The sequence below is a fragment of the Pongo abelii genome, chromosome 18, assembly GCF_028885655.2.
Source record: "Pongo abelii isolate AG06213 chromosome 18, NHGRI_mPonAbe1-v2.0_pri, whole genome shotgun sequence".
Classification (NCBI taxonomy): Eukaryota; Metazoa; Chordata; class Mammalia; order Primates; family Hominidae; genus Pongo; species Pongo abelii.
Genome location: NC_072003.2, coordinates 74,852,111 through 74,875,207, shown reverse-complemented (window position 1 = coordinate 74,875,207; position 23,097 = coordinate 74,852,111). Strand labels below are relative to the sequence as shown.

The window sequence follows — 23,097 nt, the reverse complement described above, 5'->3', positions numbered from 1 at the left end:
GTCTCTCCTCATGACCCTGGCCATGGCTTCCGGTCCCAGGACGTGCGGCCATGACCTCCACAAGCCCTCTTCCTGGGCTGGCAGATGTAGGAGCCACTTCTCTGGCCCATCCAAATACGGGTGAATAAAGGACATGGCCACAGTACAATGCCTTTATAAGAGAATTTTTATTGTTAATTATTTACCTTAATAGTTTCAGAAAGAGGAACAAATTAGTTCAGTCCAACATGATTGGCAGTTGGCATATTCTAGTGAAGCAAGTGTTCTGACTGCTAAGGATTTAATTTGGATAATTTTAATACTTAGCCATCTAACACTTCAAGCATAACCCAGAATAAATGCATCACCTTCCCTTTCACTTTAATACTGCACCTACCTCACTTCGATATAGAAATATCATTCAATATGATTTCCAGAAGGACAAGTTTCCTGGAGAATACAGCCATGAGGACAATGCACAAAAAGAAAAACTCAAAATAAAACTCTGTATGATAATTTACTAGTCTAAGGAAAGAAAACCTTCCAATATATTAAGAAATAAATCCAGTTACAAATGCACTAATAGGTCTATGTGAAGAGGTTCTGGTATAATAACTGAAAATGGCTGGCTATTTACAAGATACACAAGCAGTTACGGTGCACCTAGCCCAGCAATGGCCCTCAGAAGCCAAAAGTGTTCTCTCCGCTGTAGGCCACATACAAGAATCCATCTTCATCTTTTTCCTTCTCGTAAAGCTGTCCCATAGTTAGGCTTGAAAGAGAAAAACAAAAATGTCATTGAAAATCGGAGTCCAGGTTTCAGGAGAAAAAGGATGGCCTGAGGATAGGAATTTAGTAAAAGACTTCAGGTGTCAGTACCTGCTATGTGCTTATAATCCTGTTTTAAAGCAAGAGAAAAGAGCCATAAAAAGATTAAAATAAATGAAGTCTGCAGAAGGCAAAGCCATTTGACATCCTCCCAAGTAAATCCTTTAAAGCAGCCAGCTCCTTCAGGGGGCTCTGGCTGGCTAACACATGGATGCCTCTTAAATGCCAAGGACAAGAGAAGAAACTAAGCAAAATGAAGAACCTGAAAGGCTCACCTCTGTGTGGGTAAAGGACCCTAGCAAAGAAGAGTAGTTTGGGTTCGTTCTCATGGAATCTCCCCAGCTAAACCCCTGTGCCCCCAGAGATCTGTATCAACATCATCAAAAAGAAGTTATTTTCCTCACACTTAATGAAAAAAGCTCTAAATGTATCTGGGATCCAAAGAAGCCTGCCCAACCTCCCAAAGAACCTCCAAAAATAGATACTCTTCAAACTAAACGTGTGTGGGTAGGAAAGCTGGCTTTCCCTAAGCAGTAAAACAGACTGCACAGTGGAGACCTAATCTAGTTCTGTGCCATGAAACTGAGTTGGACCACCTCCAGAGTAAGACTAGTAACACCTGGATCCCTATGCAAGCTCTGCCCCATGACTGTACTCTCTGAGATGAGAGGAAGTGCAAATGTGTTAAGACCATGAGTGTAGGGATCAACCAGAAACAGTGGTAAGATGCTCAGTCTGAGACATCTGAGGTCGCTAGCCCAGATAGGTCAGTCACAATAGATCCTTAAAAGGGGAACTCATAAACCAAGAGCCAGTGGGGAAGATAAGGAGTCCAAGGCCTCAACCTGAGGAAACAATGACTGCCCCACTTGCAGCTTTGCTCCTCAAGGGCTGAGTGGAACCTCCATGTAAACACGGACAAATACCACATTTATGAAGGGAGAGGTTTTGAGTTTTTTTCCTATTCTTCCTGCCCCATTTGCAAGCTTAGCTCAGATGGCTGTGTGGGTAGATGAGAATTATTAAGTAACAATGTGGGGGAGGTCTGATTTTGAATATGAAACAACCTGTCATCAGCATCTTGTACAATAAAAACGGTGCTCCCTGTGAGGATCTCTTAGCCTGGAATTTGTAAAATGAGGACTCCCTGGAACAGAACTGTTCAATATAAATTTCTGCTATGACTGAAATGTCCTGTATCACTGCTACAACACAGTAGCCACTAGCTACATTCAGCACTTGAAAGTGTGGCTCATGTGAATTGGGATGTGCAGTGTAAAACATAAACAAGGCTTCAGACTTAGTATGAAAATGCAGCAAAATAGCTCAATTTTGATTACATGTTGAAATGATAAAATTATAGATACACTGGGTCAAATAAAATATATTAAGTGGATCACCTGAGGTCGGGAGTTCGAGACCAGCCTGACCAACATAGTGAAACCCTGTCTCTACTAAAAATACAAAAGTAGGCCGGGGGCGGTGGCTCATACCTGTAATCCCAGCAGTTTGGGAGGCCAAGGCGGGTGGATCACGAGGTCAGGAGATCAAGACCATCCTGGCTAACACGGTGAAACCCCGTCTCTACTAAAAATACAAAAAATTAGCTGGGCGTGGTGGCAGGCGCCTGTGGTCCCAGCTATTCAGGAGGCTGAGGCAGGAGAATGGCGTGAACCCGGCAGGCGGAGCTTGCAGTGAGCTGAGATCGCGCCACTGCACTCCAGCCTGGGCAACAGAGTGAGACTCTGTCAAAAAAAGTATCCGGGCATGGTAGCGCACACCTGTCATCCCAGCTACTTGGGAGGCTGAGGCCGGAGAATCGCTTTAACCTGGGAGGTGGAGGTTGCAGTGAGCCAAGATCGTGCCATTGTACTGCAGCCTGGGCAACAAGAGCAAAACTCTGTCTCAAAAAAAAAAAATTAATTTCAACTGTTTTTATTTTTTTAATGTGGCTACTAGAAAATTCTTAAATTACATATGTGGCTTGCGTCCATTTCTACTGACAGCACTGCCCCAGAACAAGACTTAGGGGGCAGTGGGTAGAGGGAGGAACAACGCCTGCAGCTGTGGGTCTCAGCCTTGGCTGCACATCCGAATCTTACTTTAAAGAGAGCTTTAAAAACATCTCTGTGCCCAAGCCCTACCCCAGACCAATGAAATCATCACTATGTTTTGTTTTGTTTTGTTTTGTTAAGACAGAGTCTTGCTCTGTCGCTTGGGCTGGAGTACAGTAGCAGGATCTCGGTTCACTGCAACCTCCACCTTCCGGCTCAAACAAGTCTCATGTCTTAGCCTCCCAAGTAGCTGGGATTACAGGTGCATGCCACCATGCCTGGCTAATTTTTTTTTGTTTTTGTTTTTATTTTTAGTAGAGGTGGGATTTCACCATGTTGGCCAGGCTGGTCTTGAACTCCTGACCTCAGGTGATCCACCCACCTCCACCTCCCAAAGTGCTGGATTACAGGCGTCAGCCACCGCGTCCAGCCTCATCAGTATATTTTTAAATGCCAAAAATGATTCCATATGCAGCCAGGTTGCGAAGAGAAATGCCTGACCTTTTGTTGGGGGGGAGAAGGGAGGGTCATCTTTAAAAGCTATGTGATTAGGAAGTAGAATGACAAGCCAGGAAGTGAAATGACAAGCCAGAAACTAGCAGAAGGGCTTGAACATGTAGCTGAGTCTCCCAAGATTTTTACCCTGGTGGTTGAGAATGCCCAGAGAGTAACCCCATTTTTCTCTGAAACTCCTCAGAATGAGGCTAATGGGAAAACAACTACAGCTACTGCCACAACTCTTTACCCCATTTGTCCAAGTGTCCAGGGTGATCTTGATGACAACTGTCATAACATCTCCCCGCTGCCACTACCAGATGGGTTTAGATGCAGTAGCAGACATTGTGTGCAATTCAGAGTCGCCCCATAGTGCCTCTGTCAAGTTTGGTTCCAAACAGACTAAGTTCTGCTCTTTTCCTAGCAAGTTAGAAGCCCTAGTACAATGATTCTAAATCCCGCTGCTACATTAGAAACATTTGAGGAGCTTCATAAACACCAGCAGCCCACCCCCCAGCCTGTGTATGCTATCCATGGTGAACAATGACCACTGGACCGCTACTGTTGAAGGCAGGTCGTGAGACTCTGAGCCCTGACTCTTGGCAGGATAGGAGGCCCACAATCATGTTGCTTTCATTCCTTTCTGGCTTTAGATTCCATTGTCTTTTAAGTAAAACTTGGGTTCATTAATTTGTTTAAGCAGTGCCCTAGTAGCTACAGAAGCTGATAGTAAAAATCCTAACTATAATGGCAACACATATGTGCCAAGCACTGCTTATACATTACATGTATTAACTCTTTATCCTCAAAACAATCTCATGAGGTAGATAGTACCATAATCCATAGTTCCTAGATAAGAAAACTGAGGCACAGAGATTCTAAATTCACTCCAGGTCACAAAACTAGGAGACCACCAAGCTTTGCTGCCTCCAAGTGACTAGACAGCTAGATCTGCTCTGATGACCTAACATTAGAGTCCTTGTACCTTCTACAGAGATCTTCCTTAGAACAGTGTTTCTCATACAAATGTTGGTACCAACCGTCGGAACATCAAGCTCCCAGGTAAGGCGACTGCTGCCAGTCTCTGCATCACATGCTGAGTAGCAAGGTCTTAGGGCTCTCTCCTTCAGATCTTGTAATTTGACAGCTAGATGCCTTAGTGCGTAAGAACTTAAGAATCCAACATTTCTCCTTTTCTGACACACAACCTCATGTGGAAACTTAGTTGGCAGTAGCACTGTGTCCTTATAGTCAGGATACCTCTTGGGCAAGGAACTTGGTAACTGACAATGCTCAATGCTGAACATGCACCTAATTTTGAGGCTTCACTGGGTGCCATGAAGCAAGACTGATTTGAAAACAGCACTTACGGGATCGGACTGCATACATGCAGAGTCAGAGTAACTTGGCCTGCAGCCAAAATGAGCTGGGCCACAAACAGACTTAAAAAAATTAACTCATTTTTTTAAAGTTCCATTAAATGGATATTCAAATGGAAGTGCAGGGAGACAAAATGTGACCCTTGCTAGCAGAGTCTATTAGCAGAAGGCTGGTGTCTCAGTTTGGGACACATTCCATAAACCTCTGAGAAGATAAACTTCCCCCTCAGAATTTGGAGGCCTGAGCTATACACAGCACTGAGCAGGCCACTGCTAGGATGCCTGAGGATCCTGAAGCACAGAGGCAGCTCTAATGCATCTATCCAGCTAAGCTGCACAGGCTTGCTGGATGCCCTGACAACTCACAAGCAGCACTGCAGCTCCAAGGCTTGCTGCCTAAGTTGCTGGGAGGTGGCTGTAGAGAACACCTGAAGATGGCCTCCAGTCCCTAACACGAATGCACACCCTGTGGCATCAAGTACCACATGCATTCATCTGAGAAATGGGTAAAGCCAGTGGTAGATTCAAGCCATGGAGCTAATCTAAGGTGAAGAGGGACCCTGAAGTACTATGTGAAAATGAACTTAAACTGCCCCCTAAAGCCCTCTCCCCAACCCCTCCACTGAATGACATAGATCCAGGTAAAACCACTTCTCCAGTGGAGAAACTGTGCAATAAAAAAAGGGAAGTTGCAGCAAGACCTACATCCAGGAATGGCCATGTGACTCAAGACAGACATCAGTTTATGCTACTCAACAGCACTATGCATTGGGAGAGGCTGACCTAGAACTGTGTGGATGCCCAATCCCTAGAGAACCTACGTTCGCCCCAACCAAGGGCAGGTCATGGAGGCTGTGGGGTCTACACTGACTCATGAATTGGCTGGGCTGATGAGCACAGCTGGCCACCCATCTGCTTTGGAGCCCAGGTGCTTCCACTGGACCTTGGATTATCTCTTCTCCAGCAGGGCAGGATGGGTGGCGGGAGGTGGAAGGGCAGTGACCACTACTGTCAATCCTGGAGAGGCACTGGCTTCACAGTGAAAGTTAATAAGGCCCTGATGCTCCCCAAGATTCTAAAATAAAAAGATTGACCACTGGTTGTTGTTCCTTTTTTTGTTTTGAGACAGTTTCACTCATGTCGCCCAGGCTCGAGTGCAGTGGCGCGATCTTGGCTCACCACAACCTCCTCCTCCGCCACCACACACGACCTAGGACAGAACATATTTATCTGATAAAAAGGAACAACTAGGCCGGCAGCAGTGGCTCATGCCTGTAATCCCAGCACTTTGGGAGGCCAAGGTCGGCGAATCACCTGAGGTCAGGAGTTAGAGACCAGCCTGGCCAACATGGTAAAACCCCGTCTCTACTAAAAATACAAAAAAAGTAGCCGGGCGTGGTGGCAGTCGCCTGTAATCCCAGCTACTCGGGGGCAGAGGCAGGAGAATCGCTTGAAGCTGGGAGGCAGAGGATGCAGTGAGCCGAGATCGCGCCACTGCCTGGGCACTCTAGCCTGGGCGACATGAGCGAAACTCCGTCTCCAAAAAAAAAAAAAGTCCTGTCCTTAAAGAGGTATTTACCCAGAAATGATCAAAGTGCTTTAAGCACATTTCTAAATAAAGGATGAATAAGTGTGGGGTGAGAAGTCATTAATTGGGCCTGAAGGGTCAGGACTTGGATTTCTGGTTACTCTGTGCTAAAATCCTGACTTGGGTTACTGGTATAATCTGCTTTAGGGTGGATTCTCAGCAGAATGGAAAGGCAAATTCGACTTGGAGAGAAAATGGTCTTGAAGCAGTCTCTATTGCCCTGAAAATCACTTTTCATTTCCAAAACATCACAACTTCCTTTTACTGAAGATCTCTTTAACATCCAGAAGTAAATAAACACCATATTCTTAAACAGCACAGGTTTCCCAATGTCAATTATAATATCTGGACAGGCATGGTGGGTAACACCCATAATCCCAGCACTCTGGGAGGCCAAGGCAGGAGGATCACCTGTAGCCAGGAGTTTGAGACCAACCTGGTGAGGTGGGAGGACTGCTAAAGCCCAGGAGTTCAAGGCTGCAGTGAGCTATGACTGTGCCACTGCACTCCAGCCAGGGTGACACAGAGCAAGACCTTGTCTCAACAACAATAAAAAATAATATCTTAGAGATATTTTATTTAATGATATACTCCTGTTTCTATTTTAAACAGGGGATTAACAAGACTCTTATCTATGTTCTAAACAAACAAAGACCAAAGACCATTCACTGGCAGGTCTGAGTTCCCCTCTAACGTCATGACTAGCAAACTTGTACACTGATGTTTTTTCTGAAGTTCTGTCTGAACAAAGGCATGGTTCCCCATTCCGTTTTTGGCCTGATTCTTGATGCAGGCACCTAGGCAGAGAATTCAACTTTCCAGTGCTAAATGGGAAAAGGCCATTGTGATTCCCTCTTTTTTAAATGAAACAAGAACTTAGAATTTAGGAAGTAAAACTTAGGGACTTGCCTCTGTCTCTATTTATAGAATCAATATTTAATACTAAACTACTCTAAATAAAAATCATGACACTTTACATAGTGACCGCCTGTTTTCCACTCCAAGGCAGAAATAACTGAGAACTCACTCCCCTTCAGCCTCAGACATAATTGATCTTCATGCAGACCAGTCAGTCACCAGAGAGGGAGGGCTCCTGCAGGCCTGAATTCGTCCCTTCTCTAATTTCCCCAGCCACTCTTTGAAGCCAGCAAGCACTGCATGAAGGTTAAGGGAGGCTCCATGCTCCCCTAAGGAAGCTGAAAAGACCTGAGGAAGAGGCTGCTAAATTGTCTTGGGGAAGAGATGGTGAAGCTGAATCACAGCCAGCTTTAGGAAGGACCCTGTAGCACTTTTTGTTTATGTTTATGGGTGATTTATATATTGCATAAAGCCCAATGATGTCACACGCCTCTTATGTTTAGAAACAAATTTATATTTTTGGCCCGGTGTGGTGACATGCACCTGTGGTCCCGTCCCAGTTATTAGGGAGGCTGAGGTGGGAGGATCACTTGAGCCTAGGAGGCAGAGGGTGCAGTGAGCTCAGATTGCACCACTGCACTGCAACCTGGGCAACAGAGTGAGACTCTGTCTCAAAAAAAAATTATTTCTGAGAATAAAACCCCAAAATAAACAGTTGCATTAAGTGTAGGGTGATAAGTCATTAACTGGGGCCAAAACGCTGACAGCCTGGGCAAAAGGGCCCTAGCTGGTGACTCTAAATCCTGAAGGGTCAGGACCTGGATTTCTGGTTACTCGGCCCTAAAATCCTGACTTGAGTTACCAGTGTAATCTGCTTTAGGGTTGATTCTCACCACACTGGAAAGGCAAATGGGACTTAGAGAAATGGCTTGAAGCAGTCTCTGCTGCCCTGAAAAATCATTTTTCATTTCCAATTCTATTTCTATCTCAGGGATAACGGGGGAGGGGAAGTTGATAAGACCTGTAGCCATTTTAATTGCTAGATTACTGTGGAGCCATCTGAGTAATCTTAAAGTCTCCAGAAGCCTGCTTCATTTCCTTTGAGAAGAACCAGAGAATCAGAATTGAGGAAAATAAACTCAATGCCATAGGTCCTAGTCACTTACTTTCTCCCACTAAGCCAACACCTCCGGGAAGTATGAAACACAGGGTCACCAAGGCTCTGTAGAAGTTGCAGATGTTATGAAAGAAGATTACCTCCCCAAACACGTTAAGGAAAGCCCAGGGTAACTGCAGATGCCCAAGGCTTCCTCCCCTGGTGAAGACACAGCCCAGAGGCCTGGGAAGGAAGGTTAGAAGAGCCCCATGGGTGACAACATCTCCTCAAGCAACACCACAGCTTCCAGAGCTACAGCTGTGGCAGACCAATGGCGTCCAGTGGGCAGGCCCTGGGGTGTCTCCTCAGGTTGAACACTGGCCTTAGGGAAGGAGCTTCCATTTCTCCCATGCCTTTCTATCAGACACCAGGAAGTAGAGGTGGAGGACACTGGGAAAGAGGAAATCAGACCAAAAAATAGCCAGAGCTTTCCACCTTTAACAGAAATAAGGTCTGGAATTTGGCACAGGCCTCTTCTGGAGTCTTCAAGGATTTTCAACAGGAACCTATTTGGACAACATTGGGCTAGTTCCCAGGGCTTCTGAGAGCCTTCACTTTTAGAAGTATTACTTCTGGGAGTGATAAATGAAACCTAGATTGGGTCACGAAGATAAGATGTGGCCAGGAACTCACACTCAGGGGAGAGGTGGGGGCCAGAATCTGGATCAGGGCCTACAACTACCCACTCAGTAATGGGAAAGGACTGACCAGGAAGTTAGACGGAGCCCATCCATTTTCCTTTTTCCACAGGGGACTAAAGCTGGGCTGTCAAACACACAGAAAAGGGGAATTCTAATGCCTCTGCCTACATTCAGGCCACAAGTTACAGTCCCAAAGATTGCTTCCAGGCAGCACAATAGTCTGACAGTCAAAGCAAGTGCTACCCAGGGAGGTATAAGTAAAGAGACTTCAGAGCCCTTTACTGTGCCGCAGTCATTTTGTCAGACTTGAGGATCACGCAGCTATAGACTCTTACAATGTCAAAGAGTTGACCAAGTTGGGGAGCAAGCAAACTGGATGATTAACTGAGTGAGCCTCAGCAGGGCCCACAGGCTCCCAGTGGAGGAGCATGCCAGGACTGCCTTCAGGGAAGAAAACCTCATTTCAGGCCTCAGTTCCACCTATAGCTTAAGACTAAATAAGTTCTCAACTGTTTTAAAAGATTCTTGGAGATCTTAGGCTGAGTTTCATCATTTTTTTAAAAGTCCAGGCCTTGTTCTATTTTCTGAATCCAAAATGCACTCTTTATGTATTGCAGCCGTTATTTTCCTGGAGCCCCTGATGTCAGGGAGCACAAAATCCAGATTTCTAGTCAGGACCCCTAAGAGTTTTCAGACTTCCAAAGTTTTGGAGTTCCGTAAGCAGCCAACCAGATGTCTAATACCAGAGGGCCCATCTAGTAAACACCTCTCACCTGGACTGTGGGACTGTCTTATCCACAAACAGGAAGATCGCCTTTTCAGAAGGAAGCTGGATCCTTTTCCTGATGATCCACATGAACTGAGCCACAGTGATATCAGATGGAACCAAGTACTTCCGTTTGTCAATGTCAACAATCTGAGAGCCTGAGACCTTTTCCACAATCACCTGGGAAAGTAAAGAGAGGTCAGGACTGTGTTTCCTAAAGCGAGGCTCTGGCCTCACATGGCTGAGGAGCTGATGAACAGAGTGTGGGCAAGGAGGTGGGTGGGGAACTGCATAGCAAGAGAAAATATGTCTTTGGCTTAATAAACCACACGCTCTGGAGGTTAAGAATTGATATAAATGTGTTATAGGGAAACAGTAAGTGCTTTTCTGTGGTCAATTATGTAAGAGAAATGCAGCTCTTACCACTAAGCTTTTCCACATTTTATCTGGGCTGACCTAAGAATATCTGGGGAGGGTTTCATCCATGGCCCGTTACTCCAGGACCCCAGAATGGATCCACCTTCACACTACAGGAAACACTACTGTGTTCCCAAGGAACACAGGAGACAAGAATGGATGGACTAATGGGAATGCCTGGAATTTCAGCCAGCCAAGAACCAAGTTGTTCATTTGGCCTGTTGCTCCTCTCTGAACAAGTTTCAAATCCGTCCCTCCTACTCCTTCCCCCAAACAAATTATTCACAAGCAAAGAGCTACAATAACAGGCCTTAATGTCCATTAAAAATTAATAAGGATTACAAAACTATCTCTCCAACCATGGAAGAAATATAACATCATATTTATTATTGACTAAGAAGAAAACATGGCAGAAGGGGTTTTCAGCGGCTTTTCACATTATTTTGGTCAGGCAAGGATGACAGGGTCAAGGTGAGATAACGGAGCTAGAAGTTAGGTAAAGATGGAGACTCAAAGTAAAAGATGAACGTCCTGAGACTCAAGTACCACTTCCAAGACCAAAGTGACAGTCTCCCTCCACCACCGTTCCCAAAAGTGGCAGTGACCTGTTGCCCTGTCCTAGAACATCGTTCCTTACATAATTGGCCAGGGAGCCCCGAGGCTGCAGACGGCTCGCTGGCCTAGATCGGGAGATTCAGCACTGAGGCACCCTGAACAGCACCAGCCCGAGCCCCTCACGCCCCGGCCCTGGGCGGCCTCATCCCGGTCTGGCCCGTCAGCTACTGTAACTGGGACTGGAACCTCAACTTGTCAACTGTTGAATGGCCTGGGGCCTATCACGGGTCCCAGACGACAGAGATGACAGTGAGGTGAGGGGGCGGAGAGTCCACTCACCGGAACCCTGTCGGGATATTTCGCTCGAATCTTCGCGGACTCCACGCATCTGTGTTCTGTGGGAGAAACAAACGGGGCTGACGGCCGCTCCTGCCCACCGGTCGGTTCCCGGCCCCCGGCCCTCCTCCTCCTGCGCCCTGCGTACAACCCAGGGCCTGGTTCCGGCGTCCCCGCGGCCGCGGTCCTGTCCCCTACTAGCTCCCAGCAGGGCCCGCGGAGGGTGACATGGGGTCAGGGGGCCGCTGCCCGAGGCATCAGGGCCTGGGCGACTCCAGCCCGGAGCAGGGCATCCGCCCCGCTCCACTCGGCCCAGGGCCGCCCGAGTGGGGGAGGGGGCCCACCCGCCGCCCCGGCCCCCAGCAGCCGGGCCGACGGCCAAGTGCTTACCCAGCGAGTGGTCCTCCTTGAACATCCACTTCATGGCGGCGGCGGGAAGGGGAAGGAACCGGCTCGCGGAGCCGCGGAGCTCAGCGCACCGAGCACAACAACAACGACGGCGGCAGCGGCAGCGGCAGCGGCAGCGACGGCAGCGACTACACGGCAGGCGGGACTTCCGGCTGTCGGAGCCTAGCAACCGGTCGGGGGCGGGGCTTCCGGCGCCATTTGTCAGGACGCCGCGCCAAGGGGCGGGGCCGCACGTAAAGGGGCGGGGCCGCGGAGGACCCCTTTGGGGGCTCCTAGGCTGCGGAGGCGATGAAGTTGGTTATGGGGACGTCTGTGAGCAATATCTGCGACATTGCTCGCAGGAATGTTCGGGGAACTGGTGACAGGAGTGGGGTCTCGGGAGCGTTGGTGGCGGGAAACGTCTGGCTGATAGTGTAGGGCTCTTACTGAGGGCTGCGTGGGGGTGTGGCTGATAGTTGGCTCTTAGAGCAGTTCGTAGGGGAAGTCTGGGGAATTGGTGACAAGAACGGTCTTTAGGGGTAAGAATGACATAAGGAGGGGTTTCTAGTGCTTGGCGATAACAAGGGAGCTGTTTAGGGCGTTGACAGTTTGGGGAGTATTGCTTGGAGTGGTGACAGGTTGGGGGCTCAGTATGGGAGGGGTGGGTGTTTGAGGACACTGTTGGAAGCGGCACTGAGGACAACCCGGAGGTCCGTATTAGGGACAGCTGTAATAGGTTGTCTTGGACCTAGAAATTGAATTTAAACAAATCCCGTTTTCTTCCTTTATTCGTGAATAAATATTTGAATAAACATTTACGAAAAGGTATCACAAATGCACATTTGAGGCGGGGTGCGGTGGCTCACGCCTGTAATCCCAACACTTTGGGAGGCCGACGCGGGTGGATCACCTGAGGTCAGGAGTTGAAGACCAGCCTGGCCAACATGATGAAACCCCGTCTCTACTAAAAATACAAAAATTAGCCAGGCATGGTAGTGGGCGCTGTAGTCCCAGCTCCTCGGGAGGCTGAGGCAGGAGAATCGTTTGAACCAGGGAGGTGTAGGTTGCAGTGAGCCGAGATCACACCACTGCACTCCAGCCTGGGCAACAGAAGCAAGACTCCGCCTCAAAAAAAAAAAAATGCACATTTGAGGAGTGTAACATCACTGATCACAGACCCCTTAATCTTAACTGGCAGAGGAGTTAGAGGTGACTGTCAGACTCGGAGAATTCCCCTGAGAGCTGGTCATGAGATGGGTTTCCTTATTTGGCTGTGGGAGTGGTTTAGCAATCACAGCCTGCGCTGTGTGTATGTCACCTGCCCGGACATATGCTTTGAGGTTCTCCAATCAGTGATGTAATGCCTTTTTTCCAAGCAGAGTCATCAAGGCAGTCTGGTCTGGGTCACCATCTGTTTATAAGCTGCTGAACATGCAGCAGGAATATTCACTTAATTGGGCACATGAACCCTGCCACGTGCTTGTGATTCTGATGCACCTGTAAAGCCTGTATGTTTGAATGTGGTAGTTCATCATTTCCTACACTGGAAATTCCTGATCGATGCTGTGGAATCTAGCTTCATTCTAAAAGTATTTTTGTTATTTTAAGACTGTGTGTCTGAGCAACTAGAATAGGTTTTTTGTTTGTTTCTTTGTTTTTGTTTTTGTTTTCGTTTTTTGGAGACAGGGTCTTTCTCTGTCACCCAGGCTGGAGTTCAGTGGCACAATCTTGGCTTACTGCAGTCTGCCTCCTGGGTTCAAGCGATTCTGCTGCCTCAGCCTCCCAAGTAGCTGGGACTACAGGGACGCACCACCACACCCAGCTAATTTTTGTATTTTTGGTAGAGATGGAGTTTTGCCATGTTGGCCAGGCTGGTCTTGAACTTCTCACCTCAAGTAAGTGATTTGCCCGCCTCGGCCTCCCAAAGTGCTAGGATTACAGGTGTGAGCCACTGCATCTGTTTGTTTTCAATGAAGTGGAAAAAATCCTTTGAATTTCCTACTTAGAAATTATTGTTACATACAAGAGCTCTGTGCTAGGTGCTGTGGAAAAACAGTGAAGAAGACAGATGACACCCCTATTCTCATCGGTGGTAGCATGAGATATTCTTGTCCCCCTGACATATTCTAGTGGGACAAGACAAAAAATAAATATGTTAGGTAATGATAGGTGCTGTTTAGAAAAATAAAGCAGGTGACTAGAGAGTGTGGTGGGATGGAATGCTAATTAGATAAAGTGGCTGCCATATTCTAGGAGCTGTGGCTGGAGCTGAATAAATGAGAGAGGAGAGTGTGTTATGAGACAAATTCAAAGAGATCTAGAACAAAACTGTGTTGAGCTTTGAATTCCATGCAAAGAGCTTTGGATTTTATTTAGAATGAGATGAGAAGTCAGGGTAGGGGTTTAAGCAGAGATGTAACACAATCTGCCTTTCCTTTTCAAAAGGCTAGCTTAGTGGACTGTAGGTGCTGAGGGTGGAAGCAGGGAAATAGTTGAGATGCTATTGTGATAATCCTGGTGAAAGATGATGTTGGCTTAGGCCAAGGTGGGGTCTACGGAGGTGATGGGAAGCAGTTGTATTCTGGATATATTTTGAAGGTAAAACTGGTAACATTTGCTGATAGATTGGATGTAAGGCATGAGGGACAGATCAAAATCAAGGTTTTTGGAAGGATGGAATTGCCATTTACTGAAATAGGGTGGAGCCGGCTTCGGGAGTGAAAAACAGGAGTTTGGTTTTTGAGATATTAAATATGAGATGTCCAAGAGACATACCCAAGTGAAGATGTAGAGTTGGTGAATGGTGCTATTAGTCTCAAATTTAGAGAGAAATATTTCAAGTTATTAAACTGGGTAAGAGTAGGTAGACAGTGAGTTTAAAAATGAAAATACCTGGCCGGGTGCAGTGGCATACGCCTGTAATCCCAGCACTTTGGGAGGCTGAGGCAGGTGGATCACCTGAAGTCAGGAGTTCATGACAAGCCTGACTAACGTGTTGAAACCCCGTCTCTGCTAAATACAAAACAATTAGCCAGGTATGGTGGCACATGCCTGTAATCTCAGCTACTTGGGAGGCTGAGACAGGAGAATTGCTTGTACTTGGGAGGCAGAGGTTGCAGTGAGCCGAGATCGCGCCACTCCACTCCAGCCTGGGCAACAAAAGCGAAACTCCATCTCAAAAAAAGAAAATACCTATTTTACAAATAGAATTAAACACTGAAGAATGAAGATGGTTGTTCACCATCTCCTAGTCAGTGAACCAGTGGAGGAGTTAGAAATGGGACTCAACACCCCTGCTTCCCTTTACAGAGCTGGTCATTGCGTCCTAGTCCAAGATATATTTATATTGTCGTGCATGTGAAAGAGCTGAGAACACTTCTTAGGGGAAAATTTCACTGCACACCAATTCATAGACATGTCTTTTGATGGTCTCAATGATGTACAATGCATTTTGGTCTTCCATCCTTACCTACTTTCTTGGTGTCTTTTCCCAGTTCACCATTCTAATTGACTTATTTCATCCACCTTGATGATATGTACCACCTTCTTTACACATTGGGTCATTGTATTTAGCTATGGAATGTTCTAAGGACACTGGATACCTTCCTCGAGGGGGTGGTTAGTTGAGGAGGTAAGTCAGGAGGAGAAATAGGATAATGAATATATGCAATGTAATCACACATTAACAAATCTATAAAACACAGAGAATGAATTTCAAATATTGGAGAGGTATGTGAACATGGATACTGAGGCATTGCTAGGGCAATAGGGGCCAGCACAAAGCCAGGCGAGAATTAGCAAGAAAGACTTCACAGAGAATGGGAATCTTCTGATGTAGAGAGAAGGGTATATTTTCAATGGGTACACTTTTCCTTTCCAGATAAAAACAAAGGCTGAGGTTGGAAGAGGGAACAGAAAAGCAGTATAGATAAGTAAATAAAATGTTGGAAAGCTTTGAAGCAAACATTCAGAAGTTCTAACCTAATTCAAGAGACCCTGAATAAGAGCTCCTATAAAGGAGAGAAGAACATGATTAAAATGTGCAATTTGGGGCTGGGTGCAGTGGCTCATGCCTGTAATCCCAGCACTCTGGGAGGCCGAGGCAGGTGGATCACCTCAGGCCAGGAGTTCTAGACCAGACTGGCCAACATGGTGAAACCCCGTCTTTACTGAAAATACAAAAATTAGCCTGGCATGGTGGCATGCACCTGTGGTCCCAGCTACTCAGGAGGCTGCAGGCACGAGAATCGCCTGAGCCCAGGAGGCGGAGGTTGCAGTGAGGCAAGAGAGTGCCACTGCACTCCAGCCTGAGCGACAGGGTGAGACTCCATCTCAAGAAAAAAAAAAAAATGTGGCCAGGTGCAGTGGCTCATGCCTGTAATCCCAGCACTTTAGGAGGCCGAGGCAGGCGGATCACGAGGTCAGGAGTTCAAGACCAGCCTGACCAATAGGGGAAACCCCGTCTCTACTAAAAATACCAAAAAAAAAAAAAAAAAAAAAATAGCCAGGCGTGGTGGCAAGCGCCTGTAATCCCAGCTACTCAGGAGGCTGAGGCAGGAGAATCGCTTGAACCTGGGAGGCAGAGGTTGCAGTGAGCCAGGATCGCGCCACTGCACTCCAGCCTGGGCTACAGAACAAGACTCCATCTTAAAAAAAAAAAAAAAAAAAAAAAAAAAAAGTGCAGTTTTAAGAGGATGACTCTTTTTGTCCTCAGAAATAAATTGTATGAAACACAAGAACATTGTGGAAGTGGAAACTGAGAAGTTAGTTATCAGTCATGGGTGTATGGAAATGACACATATACACAGATCTTTAGCATTTTTAAATCTATACTTTCTCTTAAAGAATTGAAATAAAACTACAAAACTAGCTTTCTCAAACCATGGAAGCAAAGAGTAAATAGTATCCATTATTACTAAATACTTTTACAAAGCTCATGGCATCTCAGGGAAGGCTGAAGTACTTCGTACACCTAAATTCTTAGTAGTCACCTCCTTCTGTTTCAGGAGTGACTTTGGTACAGTATCTGTTTCCTTCCATTGAAAGAAGGAGCTTTGGAGGCAAACACTTCCTTCCTCACAGGATAGTGACTCTCAGGAGTCGACCCTAGATCCATCTATTCTAGAAGACCCCTGTGGTTATATAAATAAATGAAAGTCGGCTGGTCGCGGTAGCTCACGTTTGTAATCCCAGTACTTTGGGAGGCCAAGGTGGGCGAATCATGAGGTCAGGAGTTTGAGACCAGCCTGGCCAACATGGTGAAACCCCATCTCTACTAAAAATACAAAAAGTTAGCTGGGCGTGGTGGCAGGTGCCTGTAATCCAAGCTACTCGGGAGGCTGAGAGAGGAGAATCTCTTGAACCTGGGAGGCTGAGGTTGCAGTGAGCTGAGATCACACCATTGCACTCCAGCCTGGGCAACAACAGTGAAACTCTGTCTCAAAAAAAAAAGAAAGTCATCCACTTAAAGCATAGATACAGTATGTCAGAATCAAACCATAGATTTAACCTTAACAATTGCTGTATTTAAGAACTATGTTGAGGCTGAGCATGGTGGTCCCAGCACTTCAGGAGGCTGAGGCAGGTGGATCTCTTAAGCCCCAGAGTATGAGATCAACCTGCTAGCCTGGGCAACATGGCGAAATCCCATCTCTACCAAAAAAACAAAAATGAACAAAAAACTATGTTGAGGTCAGGTACAGTGGCTCACACCTGTAATCCCAGCACTTTGGGGGCGTCAAGGCAGAAGGATACTTGAGCCCAGGAGTTGGAGACCAGCCTGGGCAACATGGCAAGACTTTGTCACTTAAAAAAAAATTTTTTTTAGATGGAATCGCCTAGGCTGGGGTGCAGTGGACGATCTCAGCTCACTGCAACCTCTACCTACCAGGTTCAAGTGATTGTCCTGCCTCAGCCAAAAATTTTTTTAAAAATTAGCCGGGCATAGTGGCCTCAGCTATTCAGGAGGCTGAGGCAGGACAAGTACTTGAGCCCAGGAGGTAGACAGACGGAGACCCTGTATAAAAACAACAACAACAACAAACTACATTGCCACCCCAGAAAAGCTTTTAATCAAGAACAAGCAGTATTGAACCTGATATTTCAAAAGCATTTTGTGGCTGATGACATTGTCATCTTGGACTGTAATAAGGACCCTAGGATGGTTTTCCCAAATGGGCAGTCTTGACCTCTCTATTAAGTCTGTGATGTTAGGATGTCAGCTGTTCTCTTCATCTAAAAGCCACTTCGAGGTTGCTTTCAAAGTAGTGGGAGTAACTACTGGACTCCACCCAGCACAAACCTCACGCCATCTCCTGACACTGCAATGTGATCCTTCAGGGCTTGCTTTTTTTTTTTTTTTTTTTTTCCTTTCTTCAGACAGTCTCGCTCTCGCTCTGTCACCCAGGCTAGAGTGCAGTGGTGCAGTCACAGTTTACTGCAACCTCTAACTCTTCAGCTCAAGCAATCCTCCTGTCTTGGCATCCCAAAGTGTTACTGGAAAGGGGTCCCAATCCAGACCCCAAGAGAGGGTTCCTGGCTCTCACGCAAGAAAGAATTTGGGGCAAGTCCATATAGTAAAAAGAATGGCTACTCCATAGACAGAGCAGCAGTATGGGCTACTCGACTGAGTAAACTTATAGTTATTTCTTGATCCATATGCTAAACAAAGGGTAGATTATTCATGACTTTTCCAGGAAAGGGGCAGAGATTTCCCCAGAACTGAGGGTCCCTCCCCTTTTTAGACTATATAGGGTAACTTCCGGACATTGCCATGGCATTTGTAAACTGTCATGGCACCAGTGGGAGTATCTTTTAGCATGCCAATGCATTACAATGAGCATATCATGAGCAGTGAGGACGACCAGAGGTCACATTCAAGGCCATCTTGGTTTTGGTGGCTTTTGACTGGCTTTTTTTCTTTTTTCTTTCTTTCTTTTTTTTTTTTTTTTTTTTTTTTTGAGACAGAGTTTCGTTCTTATCACCCAGGCTGGAGTGCAATGGCATGATCTCGGCTCACTACAACCTCCGCCTCCCGGGTTCAACTGATTCTCCCTCCTCAGCCTCCAGAGTAGCTGAGACTACAGGTGCCCGCCACCATGCCCAGCTAATTTTTGTATTTTTAGTAGAGACAGGGTTTCAGGCATGAGCCACCACACCCAGCCTTGGCTGGCTTCTTTTTAACTGCATCCTGTTTTATCCACAGGGTCTCTGTGACCTGTATCTTGTGCCATCCTTCTAGCTTATACTGTGACTAAGAATGCCCAACCTCCTGGGGAGACAGCCCAGTAGGTCCCAACCTTATTTTACCCAGCCCCTATTCAAGATGGAGTTGCTTTGGTTCAAACACCTCTGACAAAAGTGCTAAGATGAGCCACTTAACCCAGCCTCAACAGCCTCTTGACTGGTCTCCCTGACTTCTGTTTTTCCTCACCCCTCACTCAATGACCATATCCTGGTATACTGTAAACCAAAAATAAAATTCTAAGCTCCCAACCATCTGAATGGAACCCTTGTCTCAGCCAAGGGCATTCCAAAGTTAACCTGAAAAACTAGTCTGGCCATCATGGAAAGTGGGGAGTCAGACATAACTCATTATACCCTCCTCTTTTTGGAATTCAGACCCAGCTGACCAGTATTAACATCAACACATAGATCTTAAGACTGATATTAATAGAACAGACTCTTAAAGTCTGATAAGAAACATTTACAATCTGTTCTCTCTGAAGCCTGGAGGCTTCATTTGCATGATAAAACACTGGACTCCACAACCCCTTACTGTTTTTTCGTTTTTGGTTTTTTTTTTTTTGAGATGGAGTCTCACTTTGTCACCCAGGCTGAAGTGCAGTGGCATGATCTTGGCTCACTGCAGCTGCTGCCTCCCGGGTTAAAGCAATTCTCCTGCCTCAGCCTCCCAAGTAGCTGGGATTACAGGTGGACACAGCCAGATGCAGCTAATGTGTTTTTTTTTTAATATATATTTTTGGTAGAGACAGGGTTTCACCATGTTGGCCAGGCTAGTCTTGAACTCCTGACCTCAAGTGATCTGCCTGCCTTGGCCTCCCAAAGTGTTGGGATTACAGGCGTGAGCCACTGTGCCCTGCCCACAAACCCACACATTCCTTTCTATTGATTCCAGGTCTTTAGATAATAACCAGTTGCCAATTAGAAAAATCTTTGAATCTGCCAATTCTGTGGTGTGGAAGCCCCACCCCACCTCCAGTTGTCTCATCTTTCAGTACTGAACCAATGTACATCTTACATGTATTGACTGATGTCTTATGTCTCCCTAAATGTATAAACTCAAGTTATAGCCTGTCCACCTTGGGCGTATGTCATCAGGACCTCCTGAGGCTGTGTCACAGGCATGTCCTTAACCTTGGCAAAATAAATTTCTAAGCTGATTGAGACTTGTCTCAGATACATTTTGGTTTACACTACTGACATGCTGTCATTAGAGTGACTTTTCCAAATCACAAAGCTTATCATGTCTTTCCGCTTAAATGTCACTTTACTGACCCTTTAACAAATTTACTTATATTTAAATATTTTGTATTTATTTTTTTAGAGACAAGGTCTCCTTCTGTCTGCCAGCCTGGAGCACAGTGGTGCATTCATGGCTCACTGCAGCCTCCTGGGCTCAAGCCTTCCTCCTACCCAGGCCTCCTGAGTAGCTGGACCTACAGGCATGAGCCACTGTGCTCAGCCACTCAGGACCTTTTTGTTGTTGTTGTTGTTGTTGTTGTTTGAGATGGAGTCTCGCTGTCACCCAGGCTGGGGTCCAATGTGTGATCTCCACTCACTGTAATCTGCGCCTCCCGGGTTCAAGCGATTCTCCTGCCTCAGCCTCCAGAGTAGCTGGGATTACAGGCGCCCGCCACCATGCCTGGCTAATTTTTGTATTTTTAGTAGAGATGAGGGTTCACCATGTTGGCCAGACTGGTCTTGAACTCCAGACCTCAGGTGATCCGCCCACCTTGGCCTCCCAAAGTGTTGGGATTACAGGCGTGAGCCACCGTGCCCAGCCATTCAGGGCCATTTGATGAAGAAATTGGCTGTGGACCATAGATTTTTTTAGAAAGTCCTACCATGTTCAAAATATTGGTTGGGGGCGGTGGGGGGTGTAGGCATTCAATTAAGCAATAAGCCAATGATCTTTGGGGAGGACCATAGCTTCCTGTAAAACTCGCGGCTGAGCTGTACCCAACACAGGGTTAACGAAGTGCATCAGAGCTTGTAGTAATTCCACTCTATCCCTGGAAGAGCCAGGGGATTTGTGTTTCCGTGTCTGTCTTGCATCGGAACATAGTGGAAGCAACAGAAAATCTGGGGGCAAAAGCACCTGGCTTTGATCTCAGCCCAGGACCAGGTCCAGGACCACGGCCAGGCTTGTGACTGACTGGACTTCAGTAGGAACCACACTGGGGGTTAACAGATGACACAAAAGCAGGTGTTTGTTCTGTGTGGGAGATGCGCTAGGGGAGAAGAAAAGGCACACACACAATACCTTTAAGGGTAAGCAAGCTTTATCCCACGTAAATGGCAATGCAGATATTATAATGAGCAAATTAATATAATAAGCAAATTGATATAATAAGCAAATTGCAATGGGAAGAGGAGAAGGAAAAAGACATATATATATATATATTTTTTTTTACACTCACCAGACTATGGAGGATTCACCTGCAGACTGGGAAGCAACGGCCTGGGCTCCAGAGCCGGCCACTCGTCAGGGCACAGACGAGGAGAGGTCTCATGAAGCTTTTTGGCGTGGTCTGGGACCCTAGCTCTTTTTGTAACGTGTTGTCTGGCAGGAGGCCCAGTCACGAGGGCCCTTTGCGACTGGGCTCAAGGAACACAAAAAGGTCAACTTGTTTTTGCGATTGTTGTTTTTCAATAACTAACGTATGGGAATAGACTGAAATAGAGATTTCTCGAAACAGCGCTGGATGAACGCCTCAAGGGTCTCCCACAACCTGTTTCGGGACTCGGTGACCATTGTTTGTGTCCATGTCAGTTCAAATTTAAATATTTAATTTTTCCTCCTCAGTGTTCAAGTCAACTTTTATGGGCATCTTATTTTACACAAATGTTAACACAGACAACAGCCACGACTCTGGTCCACGGAAACGTTCTATCGCCGCCCAGCCTTCACGCAAAGGGACACAGCTCGAAAAGCTGGGCCGACCGTCCCCGGCGGCGCCACGCCCGCTAACCCCGCCCCCGCCACTGGCTCCTTTCGGTGCGGCCTTGCTATTGGCTCCTTTCTGGGAGCCGTCGGTTGCCGTGGAGACCGAGGCGATGGCAACCAAGAGAAGCCAAACTTGGTCCCCCGGCTCGCGGCGTGCCTGCGCGTGGTGCTCATGGCGCTCTATGAGCTCTTCTCTCACCCGGTCGAGCGCAGCTACCGCGCGGGGCTCTGCTCCAAAGCCGCGCTGTTCCTGCTGCTGGCCGCTGCGCTCACGTACATCCCGCCGCTGCTGGTGGCCTTCCGGAGCCACGGTGAGCCTGCCCCGGCCGCTGTGCCACGAGGCTCCCCGGGCGCGCTCGGCCAGGGCCGGCCTCCCTAACCGCCTCCCTACCGCCCTCTTTAACTCAGGGTTTTGGCTGAAGCGGAGCAGCTACGAGGAGCAGCCGACCGTGCGCTTCCAACACCAGGTGCTGCTCGTGGCCCTGCTGGGACCCGAAAGCGGCGGGTTCCTCGCCTGGAGCACGTTCCCTGCCTTCAACCGGCTGCAAGGGGATCGCCTGCGCGTCCCGCTCGTTTCGGTGCGTGGTTCCCGCCTGGGCCTGGGGCAGAGTCGGGGATGGGGTGGGGACGGGGACTGGAATGAGGAAGTGGGGAGAGCGGCCCTGGCCCTGGGGAGCCCAGCTTGGATCCTAAGGACTTGCGAACCCGGAGAGGTGGCGTTTTATCTCCTAGGACCTAGGCAATCGATCTTCTGTTTCATTCTGCTTCTCCCAGACGTCCCCGGCCCCTAGAAAGTTAGCCACGCTGTCAGCGTGTGCTCCCTGACACAGAGTCCAGAAGTGTGGGGGCAGCCTGCGTCTGCCCAGGTCACACCCGCGGGCCTGGCCTGATGGAGGCTCCATTTGGGAGCCTTGAAGCCTTGAAGGCCGCGCGCTGTTAATGTAGATAACCCCATTCTGTCGCGGCGTTTCCGCATCACACCACTATAGGAACGGAAAGGGCAGCATTTTAATGCAGACCTGACCCCTGGAAACCAAGGCGCTGATTGGTTAAGCGGCCTTCCCAGAACGCGCTATGGCCGAGTCACGCCCCCCTGGGTTTGTCCCATTGGAGACTGCGCCATCCTGAAGCTGTCGGGATTAAATTGAAGCATGTTACTGTCTGTAATTTATTTATTTATTTTTAAATTTTTTCATCAGTAGAGCGCTGAGAGGAATCTGTAATTTAGTATTTGCTTTGAGATAAACGAATGCTTCCTTTGTAGTCACTCCTTTTCATTCATTTTCTGAAAACGTTTTCCTTTAGAAGTATGAAACTTCTGGTTTCCTTCTTTCAAATTTAAATCTCTTCAGACATCTCTAAGATGATTGCCCTACAAGCCAACCTTGTATAGCTGAGGAGAAAAGAAAATCAGACTTGTTCCCAGCAACTAAATAAAATTATTTTATTTGGCTAATAATGTAAAATAA

At 47.1% G+C, this 23,097-nt stretch overlaps 2 protein-coding genes across 6 annotated transcripts in view; one reads left to right on the top strand and one right to left on the bottom strand.

Annotated features, from left to right (window-relative positions):
• Positions 1-148: 148 nt before the first annotated feature.
• Positions 149-22,225, bottom strand: GABARAPL2 (GABA type A receptor associated protein like 2). 2 transcript variants are annotated; one of them, XM_009250956.4, is made up of 5 exons: positions 21,102-22,225; positions 11,443-11,737; positions 11,056-11,111; positions 9,752-9,924; positions 149-751 (listed from the first exon to the last, which is right to left on the bottom strand). In XM_009250956.4, exons 2-5 carry the CDS (start codon positions 11,474-11,476, stop codon positions 661-663), a joined length of 354 nt encoding a protein of 117 aa, XP_009249231.1. In that variant the 5' UTR covers positions 11,477-11,737; positions 21,102-22,225; the 3' UTR covers positions 149-660. The 2 variants fall into 2 exon arrangements, with proteins under 2 accessions (XP_009249231.1, XP_054390137.1); XM_054534162.1 differs by having other exon boundaries at positions 11,443-12,187; positions 21,102-21,662.
• TMEM231 (transmembrane protein 231) overlaps positions 21,739-23,097 on the top strand; it is a 63,456-nt gene continuing 62,097 nt past the window's right edge. For 2 of the 4 annotated variants that reach the window (XM_054533049.2, XM_054533054.2), the window contains exons 1-2: positions 21,801-21,939; positions 22,037-22,206. In XM_054533049.2, coding sequence (XP_054389024.1) covers positions 21,801-21,939; positions 22,037-22,206 — 309 coding nt within the window. 4 annotated transcript variants of the gene reach the window in all.

Bases quoted from the DNA above. Each gene is read 5' to 3' on its own strand.
- GABARAPL2 (XM_009250956.4), bottom strand. From the start codon at position 11,476: ATGAAGTGGATGTTCAAGGAGGACCACTCGCTGG. The intron at 11,112-11,442 runs GTAAGCACTTGG...TTTCTCCCACAG, and splicing joins CAAGGAGGACCACTCGCTGG to AACACAGATGCGTGGAGTCC. The intron at 752-9,751 runs GTGAGAGGTGTT...TTCTCTTTCAAG, and splicing joins AAGACAGTCCCACAGTCCAG to CCTAACTATGGGACAGCTTT.